The 24,165-nt window shown below is 37.5% G+C and overlaps 1 protein-coding gene across 3 annotated transcripts in view; it reads right to left on the bottom strand.

Moving 5' to 3' along the window:
- Positions 1-24,165, bottom strand: part of LOC136876041 (pyridoxal-dependent decarboxylase domain-containing protein 1) — a 236,988-nt gene that overhangs the window by 180,380 nt on the left and 32,443 nt on the right. For all 3 annotated transcript variants that reach the window (XM_068228198.1, XM_067149657.2, XM_067149659.2), the window contains exon 5: positions 8,661-8,808. In XM_068228198.1, coding sequence (XP_068084299.1) covers positions 8,661-8,808 — 148 coding nt within the window. The remainder of the gene's footprint in view (positions 1-8,660; positions 8,809-24,165) is intronic.

Here is a 24,165-nt window from a genome sequence, read left to right as displayed (position 1 = left end):
TTTTTTTAGGTGCTGGAGACTCGCCCACAGCTGGAAGACTGCAGGAAGGTTCTGTACCTTGAATCATCAAAGAGGAGGAGGAAAGATTAAAAGAAGCTGTGAAAGATGAGAGTTTCAATTCTGTGTGATGAAATGACTAATAACAGAAAGGGCCATGTATGTTTATGATTCTGGTAAAAGTGCTTAGTTGTGGCGATACAACAGTTCAGAAGTTATTTGTAGGGGGAGTGAAAGTTATTGTACATGCTAATGCTACAGCATGTTCACAGGGAATTATGAATGTAATTCACAAACTTGAAATTCAGTACCAGAATGTAGTTTCTCTAACTTCAGATTCAGCATGTTACATAGGCAAGTGCATAAACGCAGTTAGGGTTTTAGTTTCAGAAGGGTTAGTACACACGCAGTGCTGGGCTCATAAACTGAATTTGGTGGGCAGTGTACGGGCAGTGGAACTTAGTGCTTTGAACCAATGTGTTATACAGTATCGTTCTCTATATGCAATTTTTTATTTTACGAAATAAAAATATCACACGAGAACACGTTTACGTATTTCTAAACAACTTTATTATCACTACGAAACTTATCCTAGTCTCGTCAATCTCTCTTTTTAAACACCACAGTGCTAACTTTATTTCTTTCCTGCCAGAAGAAGAAAACAATCCCTCGAGAGAAAACAAATCGCTCTCTAAAAAAAACTACATAGAATATATACATGTTTCACATCAGAGACCTAACGGTGCTGTTTCTTGACGCCATATTGAAAGTCTGTGTGTCCGTACGTCCGTTGCTATGTTAACCAGGATAAGCATATTGTGACCGTATTGTCACAATTAATAATTATTTTGAGTTATATGCTTGGGAAAGAAGTAGGTTGGAAGCCTTTGCGTGGATGCTGGCAGTCGCATCATATTGCGTAGCAAGTTGCTCGCCAGAACGGCGCCTTACACACCCAGTGGATGGCTCAGATAAACCCCCGAACTGGGCACACGTCACGGAAGGAGGAGGAGAAGAACACAGTTTTGCTGACTCCATCTTTAAAACAATTGCCACCGCACAGCAATGCCAAACCGATGGGGCGATTTTAAAGGTATTTCCGGCTTAAGTAAGGCTTGTTTAACCAGAACTCGTCCATCAGAGCAGTGGGAAGAATGTTGGAGGAATTGTAAAATCAGTAACCAAGGTAGAAGAAGATTACCCATGTAAATGCGCTTAAAGAAGATTACGTAACTGGCGTGGCGTCCCCAAGCTTTTGTGAAGCCAGATGCTAATGGGGAGTCCCCAACCCCACTCCTATTCTATATAAATTAATTGCTACGAAACTGCCGACGCTTTCGAACTCCGCATAGCATCGCGTACTTGTAACTATTGAGTCACACAATCTGGCGCATAGTTGGTTTTCGCAGACCTTTTGGTTCAGAAGATGTCAAATTAGAGTGGGGACGCTGTCCGTGAAACCACCCGCACCCCTCCCCCACTCTTGCCTTGCCTATAAGTTTTTGCACTTCCCAGGGTGGAGAAGCAGTTGTGAAGGAGCCTCAGACATGAAACGACGGCCGGTTCGTGAGCGATATTGCCATTCCTTTGTATGGTAAAGTAATTCAGGCGGGAGTGAATTTCAGTGATGTTCTCTTGTACATCGGTGATAGGGAAAGTAAGCTTATGACAAGGTAGATGTGTGATAAAGTACTGTAAAAATCCACGCTAAATTATGAACAGAATTCAGGGTGGGATTATAGCACTAAATAACGGGTGATGAGAACTCTTCAAGAACAAACGAACTAGATAGAATATCGGGATAAGTACAGTTGATAAGCGTCACAACTATACGAGACGATAATCTTAACTGTGAAAATACCGAAAATTGTCTGTCTTATCTTACAAAAAATGAAGTAGACTAGCTGAATTAGCCATTAAAATTATCAACACGTAACCGTCAGTGGTCAGAGAACGGAGAAGTAAAATTTTGATGGTGTCGTGTAAAGAAGAAGTGTGTAAAGTTGTGTCAACTATATATTTACAGTGATCCCTGTACTAATCAAATGGATTACTCAAGAGACCCCATGGAACGTCTAGATCCCAGGACTCCACGAGCCAGCGTCATGGAATAAAACGCCATCGGCAGGGCCCTGGAACTCCGGGCGGGCCAGCATGCATCAAACTGTTGAGTACTAAGTTATGTTTTTCTTCCAATGCCAGTATTTCCCCTTTGTAAATGAAAGTAATGTAAGGATAGGGTTATTGATAATGTGATTTGATAGGCTAGTTCCGCTTAGAATGGTCAGGAGACCCTTTGTTCAATTTTGATTAATTTAAATAGATATGGGAAGGGAGTGATCCAGTAGTGATGTATCGAGTTTTGGGACCCCTTTTAGTGCCTGCATGTGCATGCCATACTATTTTTTTTAAATTAGTGCTGAGAAGGAATTAAGGGGGGGAAAGGAGTAGAAAATTGTGCAGATTAATGTTGTAGATCTCAACTGCGTGACTGCATAAGACGAGCAGGGATTAGCAGGTGACAGGATCATTAACAGGTGTCCGTACAAAAGAAGGATGTGGAATAGAGTCAGCACTATGTTTGTAAAAGTAGAGACAGTAGTTTGTTTGCATGCTAGTTTATAAGTTTTGGCTGTAACCGAAGATGTTCGAGAAGTGCTGTGCTGAGGTTCATTCGTCAGTCCTCCCTACACTAGTGAGGTTACATGTAGAAAGTCTGTTTAGTGTTTGGCAAAATTTAATAATTTAAATTATTAGTATTATTATTATTTTTTTAATTTTTTTTTTACTTCTCGTAATATATTTGATTCATGATTTTGTGCCGATCTATTTAAGTGTCAGGTTAGTTTATGGCAGGTACACAATCTCGCCTCAAGGGGGGGAGACTAGGGGACATTGTTCTTTGGGTTAAAGGCTGACGTAACTGTGGTAAATACGTACGACGGAAGAAATATATGGTTGAACCCCGGGCTCCTGGAGAGTTGAGGGAATCTTTGGTATAAGATAGCGGCTTAATTTGAGAAATAATTCTCGGACATAATGATAGTATGAGCTGGTTCGAGCAGGTGTAACCTGCATTAGCTCAATTGTATGATTTTATTGACTCGGTGACTGCCGATATTGAGTGCGTTAAATGGTCTCTCGCCGCTGTGCGAAGGGGAGCATTCCCAAGCAGTGATTTATTGCCCCAGAATGGGAAGGTCCTTGTGAGAGGGCAGCTGAGGGAAGTCGCTTGGCTGAGAAGTGTTTCTTTTTAAGACGGTGCATTCTTCTGTGAGAATAAAGACAGAATATTTACATAACTACCACACACAATCCACCAGCCATGATCCAAAGCAATGTAGGAATTTATGACTGTCCTTTACATGATTAGACTAATTAGGGCTTGATTACAGTACCCTTGATGAAGACGACGAGAGTCTCAGGTTCGAACCTCAATATAGCACAGAAGGGACCGATAACTCGCTCATGTAGCGGGTCACACATGAATGAATACAGCCATTGTTTTATTTGTATATGTATATGATATGTTTGTTTCTTTTTCAGTGTATGATCATCTTTGTCGTTAATCAATGTTCTATTTGAATTTAGACTTCGTGAAAGTCCATTGATAGTGGTTGTAAGTGACTAGTTTCGTTTTCAAGTCGGTGTTTAATTTGATTATGGAAGGCTTGTGACCATTTTATTTTCGTGTTTAAGTGATGGATTTTATGGTGTGGTCGGAGCATTTGAATTAATTATCTCCAATTTAATTTTAATTTGTTTTATAGATGATTGCTTGCGGTAGATTTAAGTCAGCTGACCATTCTAATGCGGAATTTTTTCAGTGTAAATAAATTTTAAACCTGTAATCTGCGATTCAGTCCCATGGAATACTTGCATTGGGAGGGACATGGCTTACACTTGTAAATACACTGACTGACAGAGCAAATGCAACACCAAGAAGGAGTGGTCAGAACTTTATGCCAATTGTAGGGTAGACTGACGTCACTGAGGTATGCTCATGATGTGAAATGCGCCGCTGTGCTGCGCACGTAGCGAACGATAAATGGGACACGGCGTTGGCGAATGGCCCACTTCGTACCGTGATTTCTCAGCCGACAGTCATTGTAGAACGTGTTGTCGTGTGCCACAGGACACGTGTATAGCTAAGAATGCCAGGCCGCCGTCAACGGAGGCATTTCCAGCAGACAGACGACTTTACGAGGGGTATGGTGATCGGGCTGAGAAGGGCAGGTTGGTCGCTTCGTCAAATCGCAGCCGATACCCATAGGGATGTGTCCATGGTGCAGCGCCTGTGGCGAAGATGGTTGGTGCAGGGACATGTGGCACGTGCGAGGGGTCCAGGCGCAGCCCAAGTGACGTCAGCACGCGAGGATCGCCGCATCCGCCGCCAAGCGGTGGCAGCCCCGCACGCCACGTCAACCGCCATTCTTCAGCATGTGCAAGACACCCTGCTTGTTCCAATATCGACCAGAACAATTTCCTGTCGATTGGTTGAAGGAGGCCTGCACTCCCGGCGTCCGCTCAGAAGACTACCATTGACTCCACAGCATAGATGTGCATGCCTGGCATGGTACCGGGCTAGAGCGACTTGGATGAGGGAATGGCGGCACGTCGTGTTCTCCGATGAGTCACGCTTCTGTTCTGTCAGTGATAGTCACCGCAGACGAGTGTGGCGTCGGCGTGGAGAAAGGTCAAATCCGGCAGCAACTGTGGAGCGCCCTACCGCTAGACAACACGGCATCATGATTTGGGGCGCTATGGCGTATGATTCCACGTCACCTCTAGTGCGTATTCAAGGCACGTTAAATGCCCACCGTTACGTGCAGCATGTGCTGCGGCCGGTGGCACTCCCGTACCTTCAGGGGCTGCCCAATGCTCTGTTTCAGCAGGATAATGCCCGCCCACACACTGCTCGCATCTCCCAACAGGCTCTACGAGGTGTACAGATGCTTCCGTGGCCAGCGTACTCTCCGGATCTCTCACCAATCGAACACGTGTGGGATCTCATTGGACGCCGTTTGCAAACTCTGCCCCAGCCTCGTACGGACGACCAACTGTGGCAAATGGTTGACAGAGAATGGAGAACCATCCCTCAGGACACCATCCGCACTCTTATTGACTCTGTACCTCGACGTGTTTCTGCGTGCATCGCCGCTCGCGGTGGTCCTACATCCTACTGAGTCGATGCCATGCGCATTGTGTAACCTGCATATCGGTTTGAAATAAACATCAATTATTCATCCGTGCCGTCTCTGTTTTTTCCCCAACTTTCATCCCTTTCGAACCACTCCTTCTTGGTGTTGCATTTGCTCTGTCAGTCAGTGTATTTAAGGGTTATTTTGATTATGTTGTCATACTCGACAGTTTATGTTTAACGGTGTGGACAATTAGTGTCATCCTCTCGGACATTCTTCGGTTTTATAGAGAGGAAGGTAACAATCAAAGTACGTGTCCTAAGGGAAGATTTATTGTATTAGAAACGTTATCAGCAAACTGTTGTCATCCACATAAATATTTCTGTGGAATGTGGAGGCAGCCGCTGATGTGAATGGTAGCACGGATTCCTCCGCTGCTAAAATATGTGGTTTATTTTTGTATTATCAGTTGTGGAGTATTTTATCAAGGATGTCATAATTTTTCTGTATATTTTACTGAGCGCCTTAGTAAATTTGGAGAAATTTATTTGTGCCTATCTGTGCCGAAAGTTAGCATCCCAAAACCTCTTCCGTTCACTGTAAGCCTTTAAGACAGTTATAAGTTTAATTGTTTTTTCTGCCGCAAACGGTCTGCGACTCTGAGAGGCCGGGGTTCAGATCTTAGGAACGGGAGAGTAGCAGTGACCTTGCTGGGCTGAATGGACGTTGACTTCTCATGTGAGTGGATTAATTATACAATCCCAATGAGAGGGAATCGTCACAGGCCGAAAAGGTCCCTTGACCATCGCCTTTCGTGGAGCATGGTCCCATGTGCTCATGACCCCGACAGGGTCACTTCTTTGTTGCCACATGGTACCATGAGCTATGGGGGATGGTGGGAAAGGTCCCAATATGTACGTTATATGCCCATGGACATGAAACATAAATATATTAACGAAATACTTTCGGCTCATCGTAAAATTTCAAAATACGATTATTGAAGGTTTTATCATAATTAGGATATCTGTCCTATGACAACAGGCAAAACACATCTTCCTTATTACACAAAAGAGAAAGCATGTATACATTCAATTCTTGAAACAGAAATATGAAGAAGAACCCACTAAAGCTAAACTCTTCCCTACTCCTGTGGTCACCAGGTGGAACTCATGGTTTAAAAGTGTTGAGTACCTTGGAGAATGTCTTCGTGATCAGTCAGTAATGTTGATAGCGAGAGGGCATTCTCAACGTATTGTAATGTCTGACAGGAGAACAGCTCTCACTCCCAGTAATATGGAACTCATGGTATCTCTGTCTTTTTCAGACCGATGTGTAAATTATATACTTAGGCTAGGCCCTACTTGTTAAAGTGACAGCTGATACAATTTTTTGAAATTTCCATGCTTTGATATAATGTGCAAAACAGTATGTGTTCTAAGCAGAAGCATAACTCATGTATATATACTTATGCAAAAGTACACCGTTGTTATACTGCAAATGTGTATCAACTAAGTTCTTGGTTTACCTTTTATTGCTGAAAATGGAAATAAAATTTAGTGAAATTGACGAAATAAAAATAGCTAAAAATATACCAAAATAACTGTTATAAAATGAAATTAGGCAAAACTTTTCAATACAAACAGGTGCCTCTAGATCAGACATTACAATGACAGAGGTGGAATGAGCAGTTAAAAAGATGAAGATGGGAAAAGGTGTAGGAATACATAAAATAGCCATAGAAATGATCAAGACTGCAGAACCAGCGAGACTCCACTGGACTTCCAGAATACTCAAGTGAGTATGGAGAGTGAAAGAAAAAAAAAGTGACCAAGGACTGCAAAAAGGGGGTTATAATACCAATATTTAAGAAAGGAGATAAGATGATGTGCAGTAACTACTGAGGAATCACGATCATTCCTCATGCTGCCAAGATAATGGAAAGGATATTGGACAAAAGTCAGCTACAAGAAGAACAATTTGGATTCAGAAGTGGGAGGTCAACAGTACAACCCATTTTCATCGTAAGAAAGATCGTGTAAAAGAGTTGGAAATAGGGGAAGGATATAGTAATGCACATGTGCGCGCTGCATAACTGGTACTGTAAAGTCCACACCTCGCCACTGGTTACCCGTACTTAGTCATATCTAAAGGCGTGATTTTTACGCATTAACGATAAGCGCGACAACAAATATTTTGAAGCGATTTTGAGGTATCTCAAAGAATTATATGATTCTGGTTGAGAAATTAGTGATGATGTTTTCGCAAATTACTGCAAATTAAAGCGATAAGGCCAGTTTAAAGCGAAATTTACTTATGTTGCGATAAGTGCAAAAAGCAGCGAAATTCATGGAGAAATAATGATCTTGAAATTGTGTTTCAATATCACGTGTGTGAAGGGAAACAGAAGACAGAATAAGGACTTCTCATTTCGACAGAAGTATCTTTTCGTATTAAAATTCTATAGAATCCCTTAATGGTGTGGCCATATAGGGTGAAACCTACGGCTATGCAGAGTGAAAGGGCAATTGTTTGTTAATCTTGATTACAGCTATGTTATAGTTCTAATCAAGATTACATAAGGAATAATGAATTATTATCAACATTGTTTCTCTTTATTTATCTACCTTTCACTTAAATAATTCACAAATCTCACAAATTAAACTTATAATGAATAATTTTCGGAAATGATTAAAGTGAAATTAAAGCTATGGGGTCAGCATTATTTCGCAAAATAACGTGAACATTTGTTTCCTTTTCATGAAATCAAACATAAATTAATGCGAAAAAATCATGTCCCTAGTCATATCCCACCACTCTACGTGAGAGAAACAAAGAAGATCTGCTCATCTCCCTCATTACCAGTTCACCAAGAATTTTGTTATCCACTTTGATCTAGGAGACCAGCAAATGAACTGGCCAGCCGACTCTTGAGGGATAATTTTAATATAAACCAGATCTACGGGATGAGTGGTCAAATTCAACATCTGGAACAAATGCTCATGAGCTAAATCCAACTCAAAAAATGAAGGCATTCGACCTCCCAAGAAAACGAATGTGTCGCCTCAACAGACTGATAACTGGGCATGGACGCTGAAATTTCCTACGCCATAAGTGGGGTTGGATGGATTCTTCAATGTGTGAATGCAGTGAAGAGGAGCAGACCATGGACTATGTTAACCTGCGCTGCCCTCTTCATGCCTACTCCGGAAGCCCCAGCGACCTGTTTCATCTTTCAGAAAGTGCTGTAGAGTGGCTGAAAAACTTGGACCTGGACTTATGAATTTGTTGTTATAATCACCATATGATTAAATAAATAAAAAGTAATGACCTTCAAAGATTTTGAAAAAGCATATGACAACAACCCCAGAACAAAAGTTTGGGAATGCCTGACACACGGGGGCATTGGCAAGAAACTAATAACATTAATAAGAGCAAAATATGATGAGATAACTGTGTGAAGAGAACAATGGTAGAATAGAATGGTTTGGAATTGACAATGCACTTACAACATATGTGACATACCTGCATCTGCAAGAACGATGAGAGGAACTTTACTGGCAGCTTTGTCTTCTTCAATGAGTCTCGCCAAAGCTGCAACATCCATCTTCTGTTGTGAACCAAACAGTGTATTACATGGCACAGGGTGAACACATGACATAGGGAGTCCCAGCTGGAAAAGATAACATCACAATTACATATCCAAATCAAAACAGAATAATAATCATAAGTCTACCAAACTCACAAGTCAAGTGAAGTTCTAGTGAGGTTCATTTACATGTGTACATGAAATGGGCTTAAATTTTCATACACCAGATATAAGCTAGCATTCACCTAGCATAGTAGTCAAGATACTGGCTCTGTAATGTACAGTGTACAGGTTAGAGTCTCCACCGAATCTTCTTTTCTTCTTTCTTCGACTTCCCTGCATAAACAGAGTAGTGTCAACAGTAAAACTAACCTCCCTTCCGCCGACTTAAATCGTTTTCCTACTACGGTGAACTTATCTAATACTGACTTTTCAGATAATGAACTATCCCTCCTTGATAAAGGCCTGAAATTTAATTGGCCTAACCCGAAAAAAACCGACGATCTGATTACCACAGTCGCGGAAATTGAATCTAACATTCAAAAACTCCCCGTAGAAGTGCATAAAGACATTAAATACGAAATAAAGAAAAAGCTTCCTTTTCTGGCAAAAGAACTGAAAACTACCTCGAATCCGACCCTTAGCAAACAAATACATGATGTAAGAAATAAAATTAATAATAATAATATTATCGTCACTAAAGCTGATAAAGGTCCCACCATAGTATTACTACATAAAGATGACTACATTAAAAAAACCGAAGATTTCTTCGCTAATGGCAGTTTTACTATTATTAATAAAGATCCCACCCCCAAAATCCAACGAAGTTTGAAGAACCTATTGAGGAATCTGCCGTTCTTACTACAAGAGCACGAGTATCAGAGGCTTATAATAATGAACCCGAAACTTCCAACTGCAAAAGCTTTGCCTAAAATCCATAAAAAAGACGTACCTATACGCCCTATCATCAACTGCATGAACAGCCCTTCTTACAAAGTTTCAAAATTTTTGCATAATTTTCTCAGTAAACACTTTAAATTCAATAATACAGCCTATATAAGAAATTCCGTTGAATTTTGTGAAAAATTATCGAAATTCAATCTTGAGCATAATCATATAATGGTATCCTATGATATTACCAATATGTATTCCAATATTCCGGTAAGCAAAACTGTCAAGATTATTAAATCAAACCTTTTAAAACACAGTAACCTTAGCAAATGCGAAATAGATAATTTCATCAGTCTGTTAGAATTTGTACTTAATAACAACTATTTCACCTTCAATAATAGAATATATCATCAAAAGGGCCTAGCAATGGGTGACCCGATCTCGGGCATTCTAGCTAATATCTTTATGGATGATTTGGAAAATAACAAAATAATCAATAATATTAATGGTCTTCAATTATGGTTAAGGTATGTTGATGACACTTTTGCCATTATAGATACACAGAAAAACGATAGTCATAGTGTGCTAACATCCCTTAATGAGCTTGACAATGATGTCAAATTCACTAAGGAAGATGAGATCAATGGTTCTCTAAACTTTTTGGATTTAAACATTTCAAGAGAGAATAATAAGTTCATTTTTCAAATATTTAGAAAGCCTTCTTGTGCCCCCATCACTATAAGAAACGATTCCTTACATCCGCAATCTCATAAACAGGCTGCATTTTTTAGTCTTGTCTATAGAGCATTAAAAATCCCGCTGACAACTGATAATCGCAAAAAAGAACTAAACTATATTAAGGATTTAGCCAGAATTAACGGCTATAACCCCTTAATGATTAATAAAATCATTAACAAGATAAAATTAAAAACTGCAACAAAATTGATTCCAGACAAGCCTAAAAAAACGAAATATGCTCCCTTCACCTACACAAATCCAGGCCTATTTCAAGTTACTAACCCTCTAAAGAAATACGATATTAATATCGCTTATAGAACCCGATATACGAACCGTAACATATTTTTCAATTCAAATATAGTTAACATTAATCACAATAAATTCTCGAACTCTGGTATCTATAGGCTTAAATGCACCCATTGTGGATTCTCCTACATCGGACAGACTGGACGTAGCTTTTTGACCAGATACCTTGAACATTACAACGCTTCGAAACATAAAAAGTATTCCGCCATGAGCACCCATATGGAAGAGACTGGCCACAGTTTTACTACAATTGAAAAAGACCTTCAAATCTTGAAATACGTCAATAAAAGTAAACTTATGACAGAGTTTGAGAACATTTACATATTCCTAGACCAGCATTTCAACGGGCATCAAAATTTAAATGATACTTCAGAAATTAAAAGTCCAATAATCGAGAAAATTCCAGAACTACTCTCTCTTTTCAATATAAATAATAATAACTTTACGAGAATCTTTAATTATACAACTGTTAATATTACAACAACTACTACTCTACTGCCCTCTCATGCGACACCCCCTCCACGATTACCCGACCCGCCTAAGGAATCGGTCACCCCTCCTCCTCACATGACTCACTCCCCGCCTCTACGTATACATACATACAATACTAGAAGCAGCAATAAGGTTACTCGCCAGTTTGATTCGCGCAGCCAACGTTAGTGAACACCTCACACTAGTCCCAAGGGTAAGCCTCCGTCTAACTTTTACTAACCTTTTTTTCATTATAACATATTTTTATATTTCCTCCCTTTTCTTTCTTTTCAGATTTCTAACTCCAATTGCGCCATAATCTGCTCCATTCAATCTGGTTTGCTGGAACTCTCCCTACTTTCAAGTTATAGTTACTTAACGAGTCCACATTGGTGTCCTACGTTGTATAAGTTTAATTCTACTGCTAGCGTGTAAATACGGACTAGTTCAACCTGTATTTCCTTCTGGCATTGTGTTGGCTCTCCTACAGAATTCCTAACTACTGAAGTTTACGTCATTTCAACCTTAGCTTCGTCGCTTTGCGCCTTTTGACTGACTCAGCTTGGCTCGCGCTGTTCAGTAGACTCTATTTTAACTTTTGTTTTGCTCAATTAGGAGCTCCATGGTCGGCGATTGGTCCACGCTTCACACATTGACTTATAATTTGGGATCTACTACATCTGTATCTTTTTACTTTTACAACCTCATGTTTGTTTTAACTCTATAGACTACCATCATTCAAAGTATTCCCCTGCATTCTTGCTGTTAATCTGTACATATCGTTATAATTTCATGTTTAATGTTATCATTTTACTTTTTATTATGGTATTGTCACTTTTTAACAATTTTTATCATTCAGTTCAGGGCCCTGACCTAATCCTTGTAAATTAAGGCTGATGATGTTCGCTATGTCGAACGAAACATGTTCCTTTATTTAAGACACCTCATGATTGTTTTATAATTCAATGAGTAATATAATGTATTGAGTAGATGGTTGTGATTAAAAGGATTTTATAATTTTAATAATTCCCTGCATCTCCTTGAAATAACTTTCAAACATTTCAAGTTCTTTTTAAAACTTTTTTCCTGACACAATATGTATTGTAGAAACATGGAAAACATTCCTTGGAGAAAGCAACATTATGATTAAAATTTAAAATGAAATAAATTAGCAATAAAAGGGCATATGAAAAATTTATCTATATATATATATATATATATATATATATATATATATAGAGAGAGAGAGAGAGAGAGAGAGAGAGAGAGAGAGAGAGACACACACTACATATACCAGTGGTTTCCAATTGGCAAGGGCTCGAGGGCCGCATTGGGAACCTTAGGCATGATCGCAGGCCACACTTTAATAACAGGCCAATTTTCGTAAAATTCTGCAAAGAGAACAGAGTACAGTATGGAAAAATACGCATAGTTAAATGAAAATGAAGGCTTGATAATGTTAATTGCTTAAAACACTATTTTACAATTGCATAAGAGAGTAAAATTAAAAATAAATACTATTATTGCCAGAACAATTGAATTTTGAACTATATCAGTTCATTAGAATTAATATTTGACAAACTGACAAAAAAAGAAAAAACTAAAGACAAACTTAAAATAATAATGTAGTTGAAACAAAGTGAAGAACAATTTACTGGAAGTAGTGTGGTCAATCAGCTGCATCTACCAATGAACGAATGTCTACCTCCAGCTCTGTTGTTCTTAATCTCAAAAGATGCAGCAAGGAAGAATGGGAAAGTCAACTTCTATATTGATTTTTAATGAATTTCATAAAAGAAAAACCAATTTCACATATGTACGTGCTCCCAAACATTGAAGTCATTTTAGTCCAAATTGTGTGGGTATTCTTCGCTGGTCTGTAGGAACGTGTCGGCTTGGAGATCACATAGTTCACATTGTTCTTGTTCCTCAACTGTAGAGCACCTAGTTCTGAAGTATCAGATGAGACAAACTTATTAAGGAATTCAAGGATTTCCTAGTGAATTGCAAAAGAACGTTCAAGGCACTTTCCTGCACTTAGCCACCTAACATGGTTGTAGAGCTGCCAGTCTTAACGTAACACTCGCATTTGTGAGGGTTCGTTTTCCCCCAAAGTTTGGATTTAAAATTTTTAAAATAAAAAAATGATTAATTCAGAGTAAGTGAATACTTACAAACAGATAATAATATTTATTTATTTATTATCCATGAAAAAAGCCCTACTTTGTCTAGCATATTAGGGCTGTAGGTTATAACTAGTTACCTTAAATATTACAAACATATTATAATCCACAAACACAACTGTTATTACTACTAATTTTGAATTTATGTAAATAAAATTTAAATTTTCCATGACCCGAAAGAAACTGAGTGCTGGTGAAGTTTGGTTTCAATAAACTGCAGTCCAAACGGTCCTGTACCATGGGGAAAAAAGATTGTTCTTGTAACTTCACCCTTATTACTTGAGTTCCACAGCTTTGACCATTCACTGATTGTGAATTTATATAATTCATGTTTCACTTTTGATATAGGGGCTCTTTTGTATAGTTTCATTGTCACTAAATGCTGCAAGTTTAGCAAGCTCATCTGCTCTTTCATTACCTAATAGACCTTTATGCCCTTTAACCCACCTAAAACAGATATGTCTTCCATACTGTGAGAGATCTGTTCTAATGCTACATGCCAAAGAATTTAAATTATATTTGTTACTTATAGATTTCAGAGCTGCTTGCAAGTCACTATGTACACATGCACTAAACTTACTTTCTTTTATCCACTGAACTGCATATTTTATAGCAAGAAGTTCTGCTTGAAAAATGGAACACCGGGAAGAAAGTTTTATAGTCTTAAAATATATTTTTGCTTCATCTTTGTACACAACAAAGGCACTTCCTACTACATTAGTACAATCCTCTTTGGGTGTTCTTGAGCCATATGTGTGAACTTGCACCTCATGTGAGAGAAAACATTCAGTAATAACATAATCAATGCACATTCAAGGATATTTTTGCTCAATATCATATTCTTGTATTAACTTATTGCATTGTCTTCTTTTCTTAATGTTAGTCAATTCAGCTTTGGCTATGACTTTCAGATGCAAAGGTTCTATACCAGCTATAATAAGAGCAGCAACAGTGGATATTATTCTGAGTATAAATCCGCTCTGAATTTGTGCAAATTTACATTGAGCCCATTTCTTCTCCAGGACTTTTTGATATGCTGAAGCACAATACAATATCATTGACTCAAACGATCCATGATATATTATGCGTAAGATATCTGAATTCAGACCCCAAGATGGTTTACAAGCAATGTAATTTTCATTTTGTATTGAAAAGGTGGACCAATAATAATATATTATGTTAATTTACTATCTATTATGACTCCCAAGTAAGATACTTTGTCTGAAAATGTTAATTGTTTTGAGTTCAATCTGTTTTTTGGTTTCTTCACTTTGCTTTTTCTTGTTATTAACCTTGCAGTACTTTTGTTATGATTAAATTGTAATTTGTTATCACATCCCCACTTATATATGATTTCTAAGGCAGAATTTGTTGAAATATTCAATTCCTTCACAGTATTAGCCTTAACCAAGAGAAGAGCATCATCAGCATAAGCTATAATATTACAATTTTGTGGAAGAGGTTGTTGCAGTAAATCATCATATAGTATAGTCCAGAAACCTGGACTGCATACAGAACCTTGAGGACATCCCTTAACAAGAGTCCTAGTTATTGTTCTGGTACCTACTGTTAACTGTACACTGCGATTACTAAAATTACTCTGTGTTAATTTATATAAATTCTTTGGACAGGCTTTAATTTTTAGTTGATGAATCTTGGACCACCATGCATTATCCAATGCACCAGAAATGTCCAGAGATACCAGTACGCCAACTTGCTGATGTAAGAAGATTTCCTTAGCCCAATCTACAACATATGTTACTGAGTCTTCTGTAGATCTTTGTGGAGAAAATCCAAATTGTCTATCACTCAAATAATTGTTTGCACGAAGAAAATACCTAATACGATCAATTAACAGCTTTTCTAAAATTTTTCCAAGCAAAGCCAACAGACATAATGGTCGGAATGCATTGACGGCAAATACATTTTTAGCACTTTGTTTAGGAATCACTTCGACTACAGATTTCTTCCAGCAGGTGGGAAAGAAACATAACTTGAGGCACTTATTAAAAAGAATTATAAAAAGAGACGGAAGACAGTAATGAATATGTTTAACAATATTGGCTGAAATTCCATCTAGTCTAGGAGCTTTTTGGTCGTTCAAGTTAGAGATAATTCGGTCCACCTCCTTATTCGTGAACACAAGGTCATTTTCAGTATCTGGTGAATTAGCAACAAAATTGGATACAGTCTTTTGAAATTCATTGTCATTGTCTTCTACCGAGAAAAAAATGGTCCATCAAAACATTTGCTGTTTCCAGTGTAGAGTTGGTGAAACCGTTTTCTGTTTTTATCGAGGTCAGTATCCTATTGAAGTCTTTGGGCTTCCGACACATTTTATACACAATGTTCCATGGATTACTGGCATTCTGTAAGGAACAGAACTTTTTTCAGGCATTTGTTTTTGCCTGCATTATCAAATTCTTAGGGGGCTGTCACACAGGCTCGATCGAACGACTGCGATCAACCGACTAAGAAAACAAACCTACAGAGGGCAGTGACACCAGTCATTGACTGGTTTGTCCATTTTTCAGTCGCAGTCGTTCGATAAAGGCGGACGCAACATAGTGAACCATTAATTTGCTTTGTGTATGAAAACAAAGTGGTGCATAATCCTAGACTCCCTGGATATAGTAATAGGGAGACCGTGAATTTTGTATGGCATTCTATAGCGTTGAGAATTGGGACAAAAACTGGTAATTATAAGATTTATTACGATTATCTTATGAATAGTGTTATCTTAGATTAATTATTGATAAAATATATTATACGGAATAGATTGGTAAAGAGAGTTACACTAGGAGAAGTAGTAATTATCATTCTTGTAACTTAATTGAAGAAATGTATGGAAAACATCTCCATCTCGTACCTAATGAAATGAATACCATTGTTCGCTTTAATGACAAATAAGTGTAGGCCTATGCCATAAGTAGGCCTACTACATGCATATTTTCTTTGTCACAATATTCTGATTCATTATTTCAGAAAAAAGTTGCACCAAAACATGGTAAATTCTGAGGGCTGGATATCGACCTTGGAGAGATAACATCCTCTGCTGTACAGAAAACAAAATGGGTCTACTTCAATGCCCTCAACTTTCTGGAACTCTTCATTGCTGGAAGAAGGTACAATTCTGTAATATTTATTTTTAAAAGTAGGCCTACACTACAGACCAGTGTTCTAGTTGTGAAAGAGTGAGGGGAAGATTCAGTCTGTACGCCATAAGTTCCACCCATCTGTTCATTAATTTATCAGATGTAACTGAAAGTAATATAATGTAACCTAACAATCATCTTACTAAAATAATTATTGAAAGTAACAATTTCTTAAACAGAAGGCTTGTGTCCAGACTAAAATGTAGCTCCAATTCAGAAGAATTGCATTAATATGTTGTTCACTTTTTTCAGTTCTATAACAAACACATCTGTGGAAGTGGCACCTGGTGTATGAGAGCCTTTTCACCAAGCTGAAATAGAGGAGGAGGAAGCAGAAATAATTTGTGTTGGAGGGGTCTTAACTCCTGCAGTTCAGAAATTACTGAAGGGACTTCAAATTCCAGTCCAGTGGCTTCTGCTTCTACAAACAGCTCTGCAAGCAGTTAAAAGTAAAAGAAATGTGAAAGTGATAGTGATGTGTTAAGTAAATATTTAGAAAAGATACTGAAAAGTGAAAATACAATATAATCAAAGTTATTTTTAGTGTCTTCATGATGACATGGAAAGAATGAGTGAACTAGGTCGAAGGGTTTTCAAAGTTAAAATTCAGGAACTGTTGTATACAGTGTTAGACCAAGAAAGAATCTAATAAAATTTATGTTCTTGAGAAATGTTCTACTTTTTAAATTAAATCAGTTTTCGTTATACTTATCTGTCAATATTTATTGGAATCCTCAGTGAGTTATGTGTATTAGCACCTGGTGGGAAAGTAACCTTAACTCCAATTTTTATTAATTATTAGCATTATTACAACATCTTAATTTGTATATTTGATGTGGTAGAACATGCATGGTTTACAAGGAATGGAGTATTTTGAAATACATGTAGTAGGTCCTTTCTGTGTGTATGTAGTAAGCAGTTGTACAGCACAGGTGGTCTGAAACCAGACCAGCGTATTGATAGTTCTGTCCAAGAGCTGACTTCCTTCTTACGGTATACTGTTGATCGCAACTGCAAACTCGTTGCACTAGGTTTGTACAGCACAGGTGGTCTGAAACCAGACCAGTGTAAAGACATGAGTAGTTTTGTACAGGAGCTGACTGCCTTCTTACAGAATACTGTTGATCGCAACTGCAGGCTCATTGCATTGGGTTTACTGCATCTATATTCAACGTTGCTTACTATACTGCCATCCTGGGAGAATAGACATCCTAAATACCTATTTAAAAATTATCTACCTGTTCTAGTTTTGTATTCCCAACCTGACATTCAGTTCTCTTTTAGGTGTCTTCCCTACTGCCATAACTTTAGTCTTGAAACGACTAATTTTCATGTCATATTCATTGCATCCTTTTTGAAGTTGCAAGATATTAGATTGCACAGTTTCAATAGACCAAGTCGTTCGCATAGGACAAAATTCTTACTACAGTTATACCTAACAGAATCCCTCCCTGCCACATTACACCTTTGTAACTTAGGTAGCCTTTATCTCCTCATTCCAAGTATTCTCCTGCCATTGGTACCTGTTTGCACCAGCAATCACTACTTTCATGTCTGTTACCGTACTTATAATTTATTAATAACATATAGGCCTAGAGAGGACATCAAGGTAGACCGATTATTTTATTTCTTGTGCTGTAGATCCATGTAAACAATTAAAAACAAAGGTGAATAATTCATTTGTAACTATTTTGACAGGTGTTTCTACCAAAGTTTTGTAGATTTTAATCTACAAAATAAAAAAACTGCATTTTGTGTGATGTGATATTAAGGGGATATGATGGCAGAACATGTACATATTTATAAAAATATATTCATATGACAGTTACATGCTTGTAAGAAAAGGTTGAGTAGATTAATTACCCTGTAAGTCAATCCAAGATCTTACAAGACCCATACACCCTACTCTGTCAAACATTAATTTATATAATCGGTATTTACAAACAGTTTTGACAGGCAATGTAAGATATAGCAAAATAAAATCATTTTCCACCTGAACAACAGGCCTAAATAACATTCTACTATAGACAGCAATAGTATTTAGTTGTTAGAAAGGCATACTTTTCACTTCTAAAAATAGAAGGCAAAGTGCTTGTTAATAGCACCTATTATTGTTTGCAGTGTTTGGTTCTCATTTTTGGTTGAATTGAAGGCAAAGTTTTCATTTTCCTTGAACTGATTCATAAGGAAAGTATTTCAGGATGGATAGATAGGCTTGGTACTGTTCATATCAGTAAAAAGAGTTACATATGAACAATATACAGAAAGGCAAAATCAACATTGAGGTAAGAAAGAGAGCCCTACCAGACCTTTGCGGAAAAAGTTGTTACTCTGTACCAAGGAGTTTACCAGCAACTTGGATGGAAGTGCAGGATTTATATTAATTGGTTTACTATTGCCAAGTGAGCAATTAGATCAGCTTGCCAGTGCAAAGTTTGGGGAGACAGTACTTTATGCTTAGTGATGAGGGTAATAAACAAGACCTTGTGTGTAATTTACATGTAGTTGTGACAAGTATCAGTCTATTACACTGCCAACTTACTTATTAGAACAATATTCCAGAAGCTTTTCCTATAATTATTAAGCTAGTGTACAGAGCACTAGCCTCACCTGAACTCAAGAAATGTACACATATGTGGATACACAGAACCCTAAAGAGAATTTACTTTGGAAGAGATGTCCATAGACAACCTTTCTTTACAGCCATTTGGTAAAATTAGCTGCTTTTGAAGCTGCTGTAGTCTTCAATGATATAAATTAAGACAGGATTGTCATTCTTGCAAAGTTTGGATATGGACCTGGATTCTTTGCACAAAACACAGTAGGGCCTATAGAAATTCAGCAACTTGCTTGTCATGAAAGCAATATGATACTATTCTGAACATGGCACAATAACAAAGAAGAGGAGAGGCAACAAGAGATTTGCAGAGGATCATGAGGGAGAGAAACAGTGTAAGGAACTCCATTGCTTTTCTCATTTTCACAATATTCAGAGCATATGTGCATGTTTCTTTCTTTCTTTCATAATTATTTACAGGATTGTAATGAAACTTGACACACTATTTCTACATCAGGTAATGTAAATTTTGACTGGAAGCAATTCTTAATGTGTCCATTATTTTGGTAGGTGGGATCTCACCAAGTGGTATGAAAAAAAAAACTGTTAACCTCCATCTAATAAACACCTCAAAATAACATTTGAAAAGACAGTAATCAGCTGTTTCCAGAATCATTAAAACAAATAAGCATAATAATGGTATTAGTCTTATATTTGAAGTACAATGAACCACTGTTGTGAGGCTTTTGTTGGAATTTTCACCCTGTCAAGAATTCTGGCTGTAGTGCTCTATGAATGGCATCACATATAATAGGAACAAATCCACTGATGTATTGTGAGCAATCCTAAATCTGTATGAGTCACCAATGTCCAGAAACCTGTAGGCCTAAATAAATATATTTCCACTGTTGATTGTAGCACCTTCAAATTATGAATTCAAATTGATGTACATAACAGTTTTCAGTCCTTTTTGTCAATACTTTATTAATTATTGATGGGCATTCGGTACTAGTTTCTGAATTTTTCTTCGTCATTCCACAACGAAGGCACACTTTGGTGGAATTCTCCATGGCTCTTTATCTTGTCCACTGCGATCGTCTGGTTCTTTCCTTTCTCCTAATACATTCATAGGTTAGAATCATATTTCCACCCAAATTATCGCTTTCACAACACATTATTTTTCTCTCGTGAATATGAATACGTCTGTAGTCTGTACAGTACTGGCGAGAGTATCAGCTGTTTCCATGCAGTCGATCCCTCTCGATCGATGAGCAGTGTGACAAGGTAAATGAATTTAGTCGTTAGTACTCGATCCCAGTTGGTCGCTCTTGATCGTTCGATGCTCTGTGTGACAGCGGGCTTATACTCACTTTTAAGTTCATAATATCTTTGTTTGCATATTTCTCGTAAAGTTGCACTTCTAGATCTTTTCCATCTTCTGTACAAGGCTAAGACTCGTTTTCTCATAATGTTGAGACTTGAATTCCCCCAAACGTTTTTTGGTTGTGCTTCAGAAATCTGTGGGAGATGGGCATCATAAATGGCTGTGATCTCATCTGTTAAATTATCGACTATTTGGTGAAGTTCTGATGATGTTGCGCATTTCTTTATTTTTTCAGAGATGTTTGCTAGTCTTGTTTTAACTGATCATTGAAAATGAGACCATTTGACATTTTTGGTTTTGTATTTTTGAGTTAAATACTTCGAGGTGGTTGGCATAATTCTATACGGATTGGAGTCCAATTTTATTTCTGTAAGTCTGTGATCAGAAAATGTTGTTGTACTTCTTACAGTCCACTCCGGATTAAACTGAAGAAATGCAGAGTTACAAATACTCACATTAATGTAACTTTCATAATCACCACGGACATATGTAGGCTCATCTCCATTATTAAGAATGAAAAAGTTATTACTACAACAGAAATCGTAAAATAGCTTGCCACGTTTGTCTGTGACGGGACTGCTCCATGCCGCATGTTTAGCATTTATATCACCAGTTATGAGAAGAGGTTTCCCTTTTAGTTCCGAACATATAATTTGGAGCTCATCCAGTGATATTGCAATGTCGACTGCAGAATCAAGATAAACATTACATACATATACCGCCTTGCTGTCAAAATTGATGCAGAGAAGAACTCTGTCAGGGTTACAGTACTGCATTAACTGAAGACTGTTTTGACATCTTGTAATGATGGCAGCTCGAACTCTCTCTTCTTGATTACTATCTACAAAGTCATATGTGTAACTGCCATGTCCGAAACCCAGAATCTTGTTGTTCCTGGTATTAGGTTCCTGAATGCAAAGCAAATTTATATCCTCCTGTGTAACACTATTATAGTTTGAATTAAATTTAAGTTCCTGCGTTGGTACGATTGATTTATGCAAATTTTGATGATAAATATTCAGTTTAGCCATAATTAATAATATTTACTACTTTTATATATATATATATATTGGAGAGGTGAATGATGTTGCAGGGTGATTAGTGTTTCTTAGATCGAGTTGTTGCCTTGTGATCTGTTTCTGATTATGTAACTTGCAGTTGATGCATTCTGTTTGATTTTTAGGACAAACCTTTAAGTCATGTGATTCAGAACAATTAGAACATCTTAGCTGTTCTTTACAGTCGGAAGAAAAATGACATTAACCAGAACATCTATAACAACGTATCACAGATATATATTCATTAACACTGCACCGGGTATAACCTATGTAGAGTTTTTCACCAGTTATAATAGTCTGAAAAAGCTTGGGAGTAACTTCAATTATTACATACTTACTCTTGCCAGTTCTTGACCTTCTAATTATATGCTTAATTATTTCTTGTTTGTCCTCTTCCATTACTGTTTTAACATAAGGATTCTGGTTTACTAATGCATCTACTAGTTCCTCTTCAATAAAGTTAATATCTATGCCATGGATAATAATTTTGGGGTTCTTCTTTAAAGGAATTTTTGCACACAACTTGGCATTAGATCTTTCAATAGTTTGTACAAGTGTTGCACATTCTTCTTTATTCCCTAGTTCCATGATTATACCTCTTTCTGGTTTTCTTAATGTTGCTGATTCCATTGTTAATTGAGGTAGGTTTTGTTGTAACCTGTATCATTTTCAGGGTCTGTTCTGAATCTTTAATATCACTATCCTCCATTGGTGATATCATCACGACATTTTTAGTTTGTACATTAATGCCTTGCCTTGGTTTGGGGAGTTCAACAGCACTAGAATATGTTTTAGTTTGATTAAGGTCAGTTTGTGAGGTTAGAGTATTGTTCACCTTTGTCAGTTCTTCATTATAAACATCAAGAATCTGTTTTATACTATTCACTGAAGATAATAATAATAATAATAATAATAATAATAATAATAATAATAATAATAATAATAATAATAATCATCGTATGGCCTCAGCTACCGTGTGCAGACATTTCAATTTGACGCCATCTGGCTGTCTGCTCGTCAATTTCGACGTTCCGTTTTACTCTAGGCCCCCACTAGATGGCAGACCGAGTAAACCGAAACTCCCTTGGGCGTCTATGGCTGAGATTTAATGAATTTTGTCGGGTAAACACCAAATGTGTCACCAGAGATCTTTTACATGCCGACATCGTACGACATGGAGTGTCGAATGGACTTTTTCCTGCCCTTCAAAAATCCCACTACCTCTGCCGGGTTTGAACCCGCTATCTTGGGATCCGGAGGCCGACACTCTACCGCTGATCCACAGATAAAACCTTCTCACACCAGTTAACACTGTTTGAATAAAATGTATCTCTTTTTCAGCAGAGCTAAAGAGCTCTGTGATGTTTAGTGATGTTTAGTTCTGAATTGGGGTTAAAAGGGGCATAAAAATTACACTTCTGAACAATCTATAAAATATTTTTTGTAAATTATCTTCACATTTCATTAAAAAAAATTTAAAAACCTCTCATAGGCCGCAAAATATGTCTTTGAAGGCCGTGAGCTGTCATTTGGAAATCCCTGATATATACAGTAAAAAACAAGAGGGAGTAAAAATAATTTCAAAATGAAATTAAATAAAAAATATCTTGGGAAATGTGAACTCATGCACTTTACATCACAAAGTTAGCACATGACCACTAAGCTACAAGAATGTTTCTCCCAATGATGGCTTGACTGGTGTTTGATAGTTAAAAATGCTAAAATCTCTCAAATTAAAGCCTATTTGAGAAAATGTATTTATTTTGTACTCATGTAGGTCCCTTTGTCATTTTCAGTAAGAAGTGTTGTCAATTCTATAATGTGCACCATCCTGTGCTGTAGCGAGTGTTACCATACAAGGATAACAGGTCAAGGTGGGAAGGGAAGACCAGGACAATCTCCTCAACAATCCCAGTTCTTCCCAACATCTTCAGCAGGGTCATCGAGTGGCCATCTTGATATGGGAAGTGTAAAATAAGAAGAAAGCTGGATAAAGACAGGAAAAGAGACGGTTTCCAATTTTCACACGGGCAAATGCTGGGGCTCTACCTTAATTAAGGTCACAGCCTCTTCTTTCCCAGTGCTAGCCCTTTCCTGTGTCGGTGCAACGTAAAGCAAATTCTAAAAATGAAAAATTAAAATAAAGTTTTTTGATTTGTAGCAAAAAATTAATTTGTATTGTGGTATTAATCCTGGATATTCTCATCCCACATGACCCATGATAAGCTGATCTCCCTTCCCCACAGGAACATTACATCCTCCAGATCTGTCATCATTACCCATAATAAGCTGATCTCCCTTCCCCACAGGAACATTACATCCTCCAGTTCTGTCATCATTACCCAACTGCCTTTATTGTGTGATTCTGGTGTATGAAAGTCTCATCTAAATAAAATATACTTGAGTAACCCTCCCATCTTATGTCATGAATGGTCCTGGGAAATACTGTTCTAGCTGCAGCAATATCACCGGGTTCCCTTAACACCTTACATCGGTCATCACACTTTGTACATTTGAAACCCGCACTCCTTAAAATTCGAAGGAGACGACAACTTGCTACCAATATTTAAAAATTAAGAGGGTTCCTCCTATTCAATACAAAGATATTTATTAATGTGAAAGAATCATATATCGTTCAAATGAGGTACTAGTTTCGGCACCAGATATGTGCCATCATCAGCCACAAAGTCAAATCGGG

Source organism: Anabrus simplex, chromosome 6, assembly GCF_040414725.1.
Source record: "Anabrus simplex isolate iqAnaSimp1 chromosome 6, ASM4041472v1, whole genome shotgun sequence".
Lineage (NCBI taxonomy): Eukaryota > Metazoa > Arthropoda > Insecta > Orthoptera > Tettigoniidae > Anabrus > Anabrus simplex.
The sequence above is the reverse complement of the archived record's forward strand: the minus strand, read 5'-3'. Positions and strand labels throughout refer to the sequence as shown.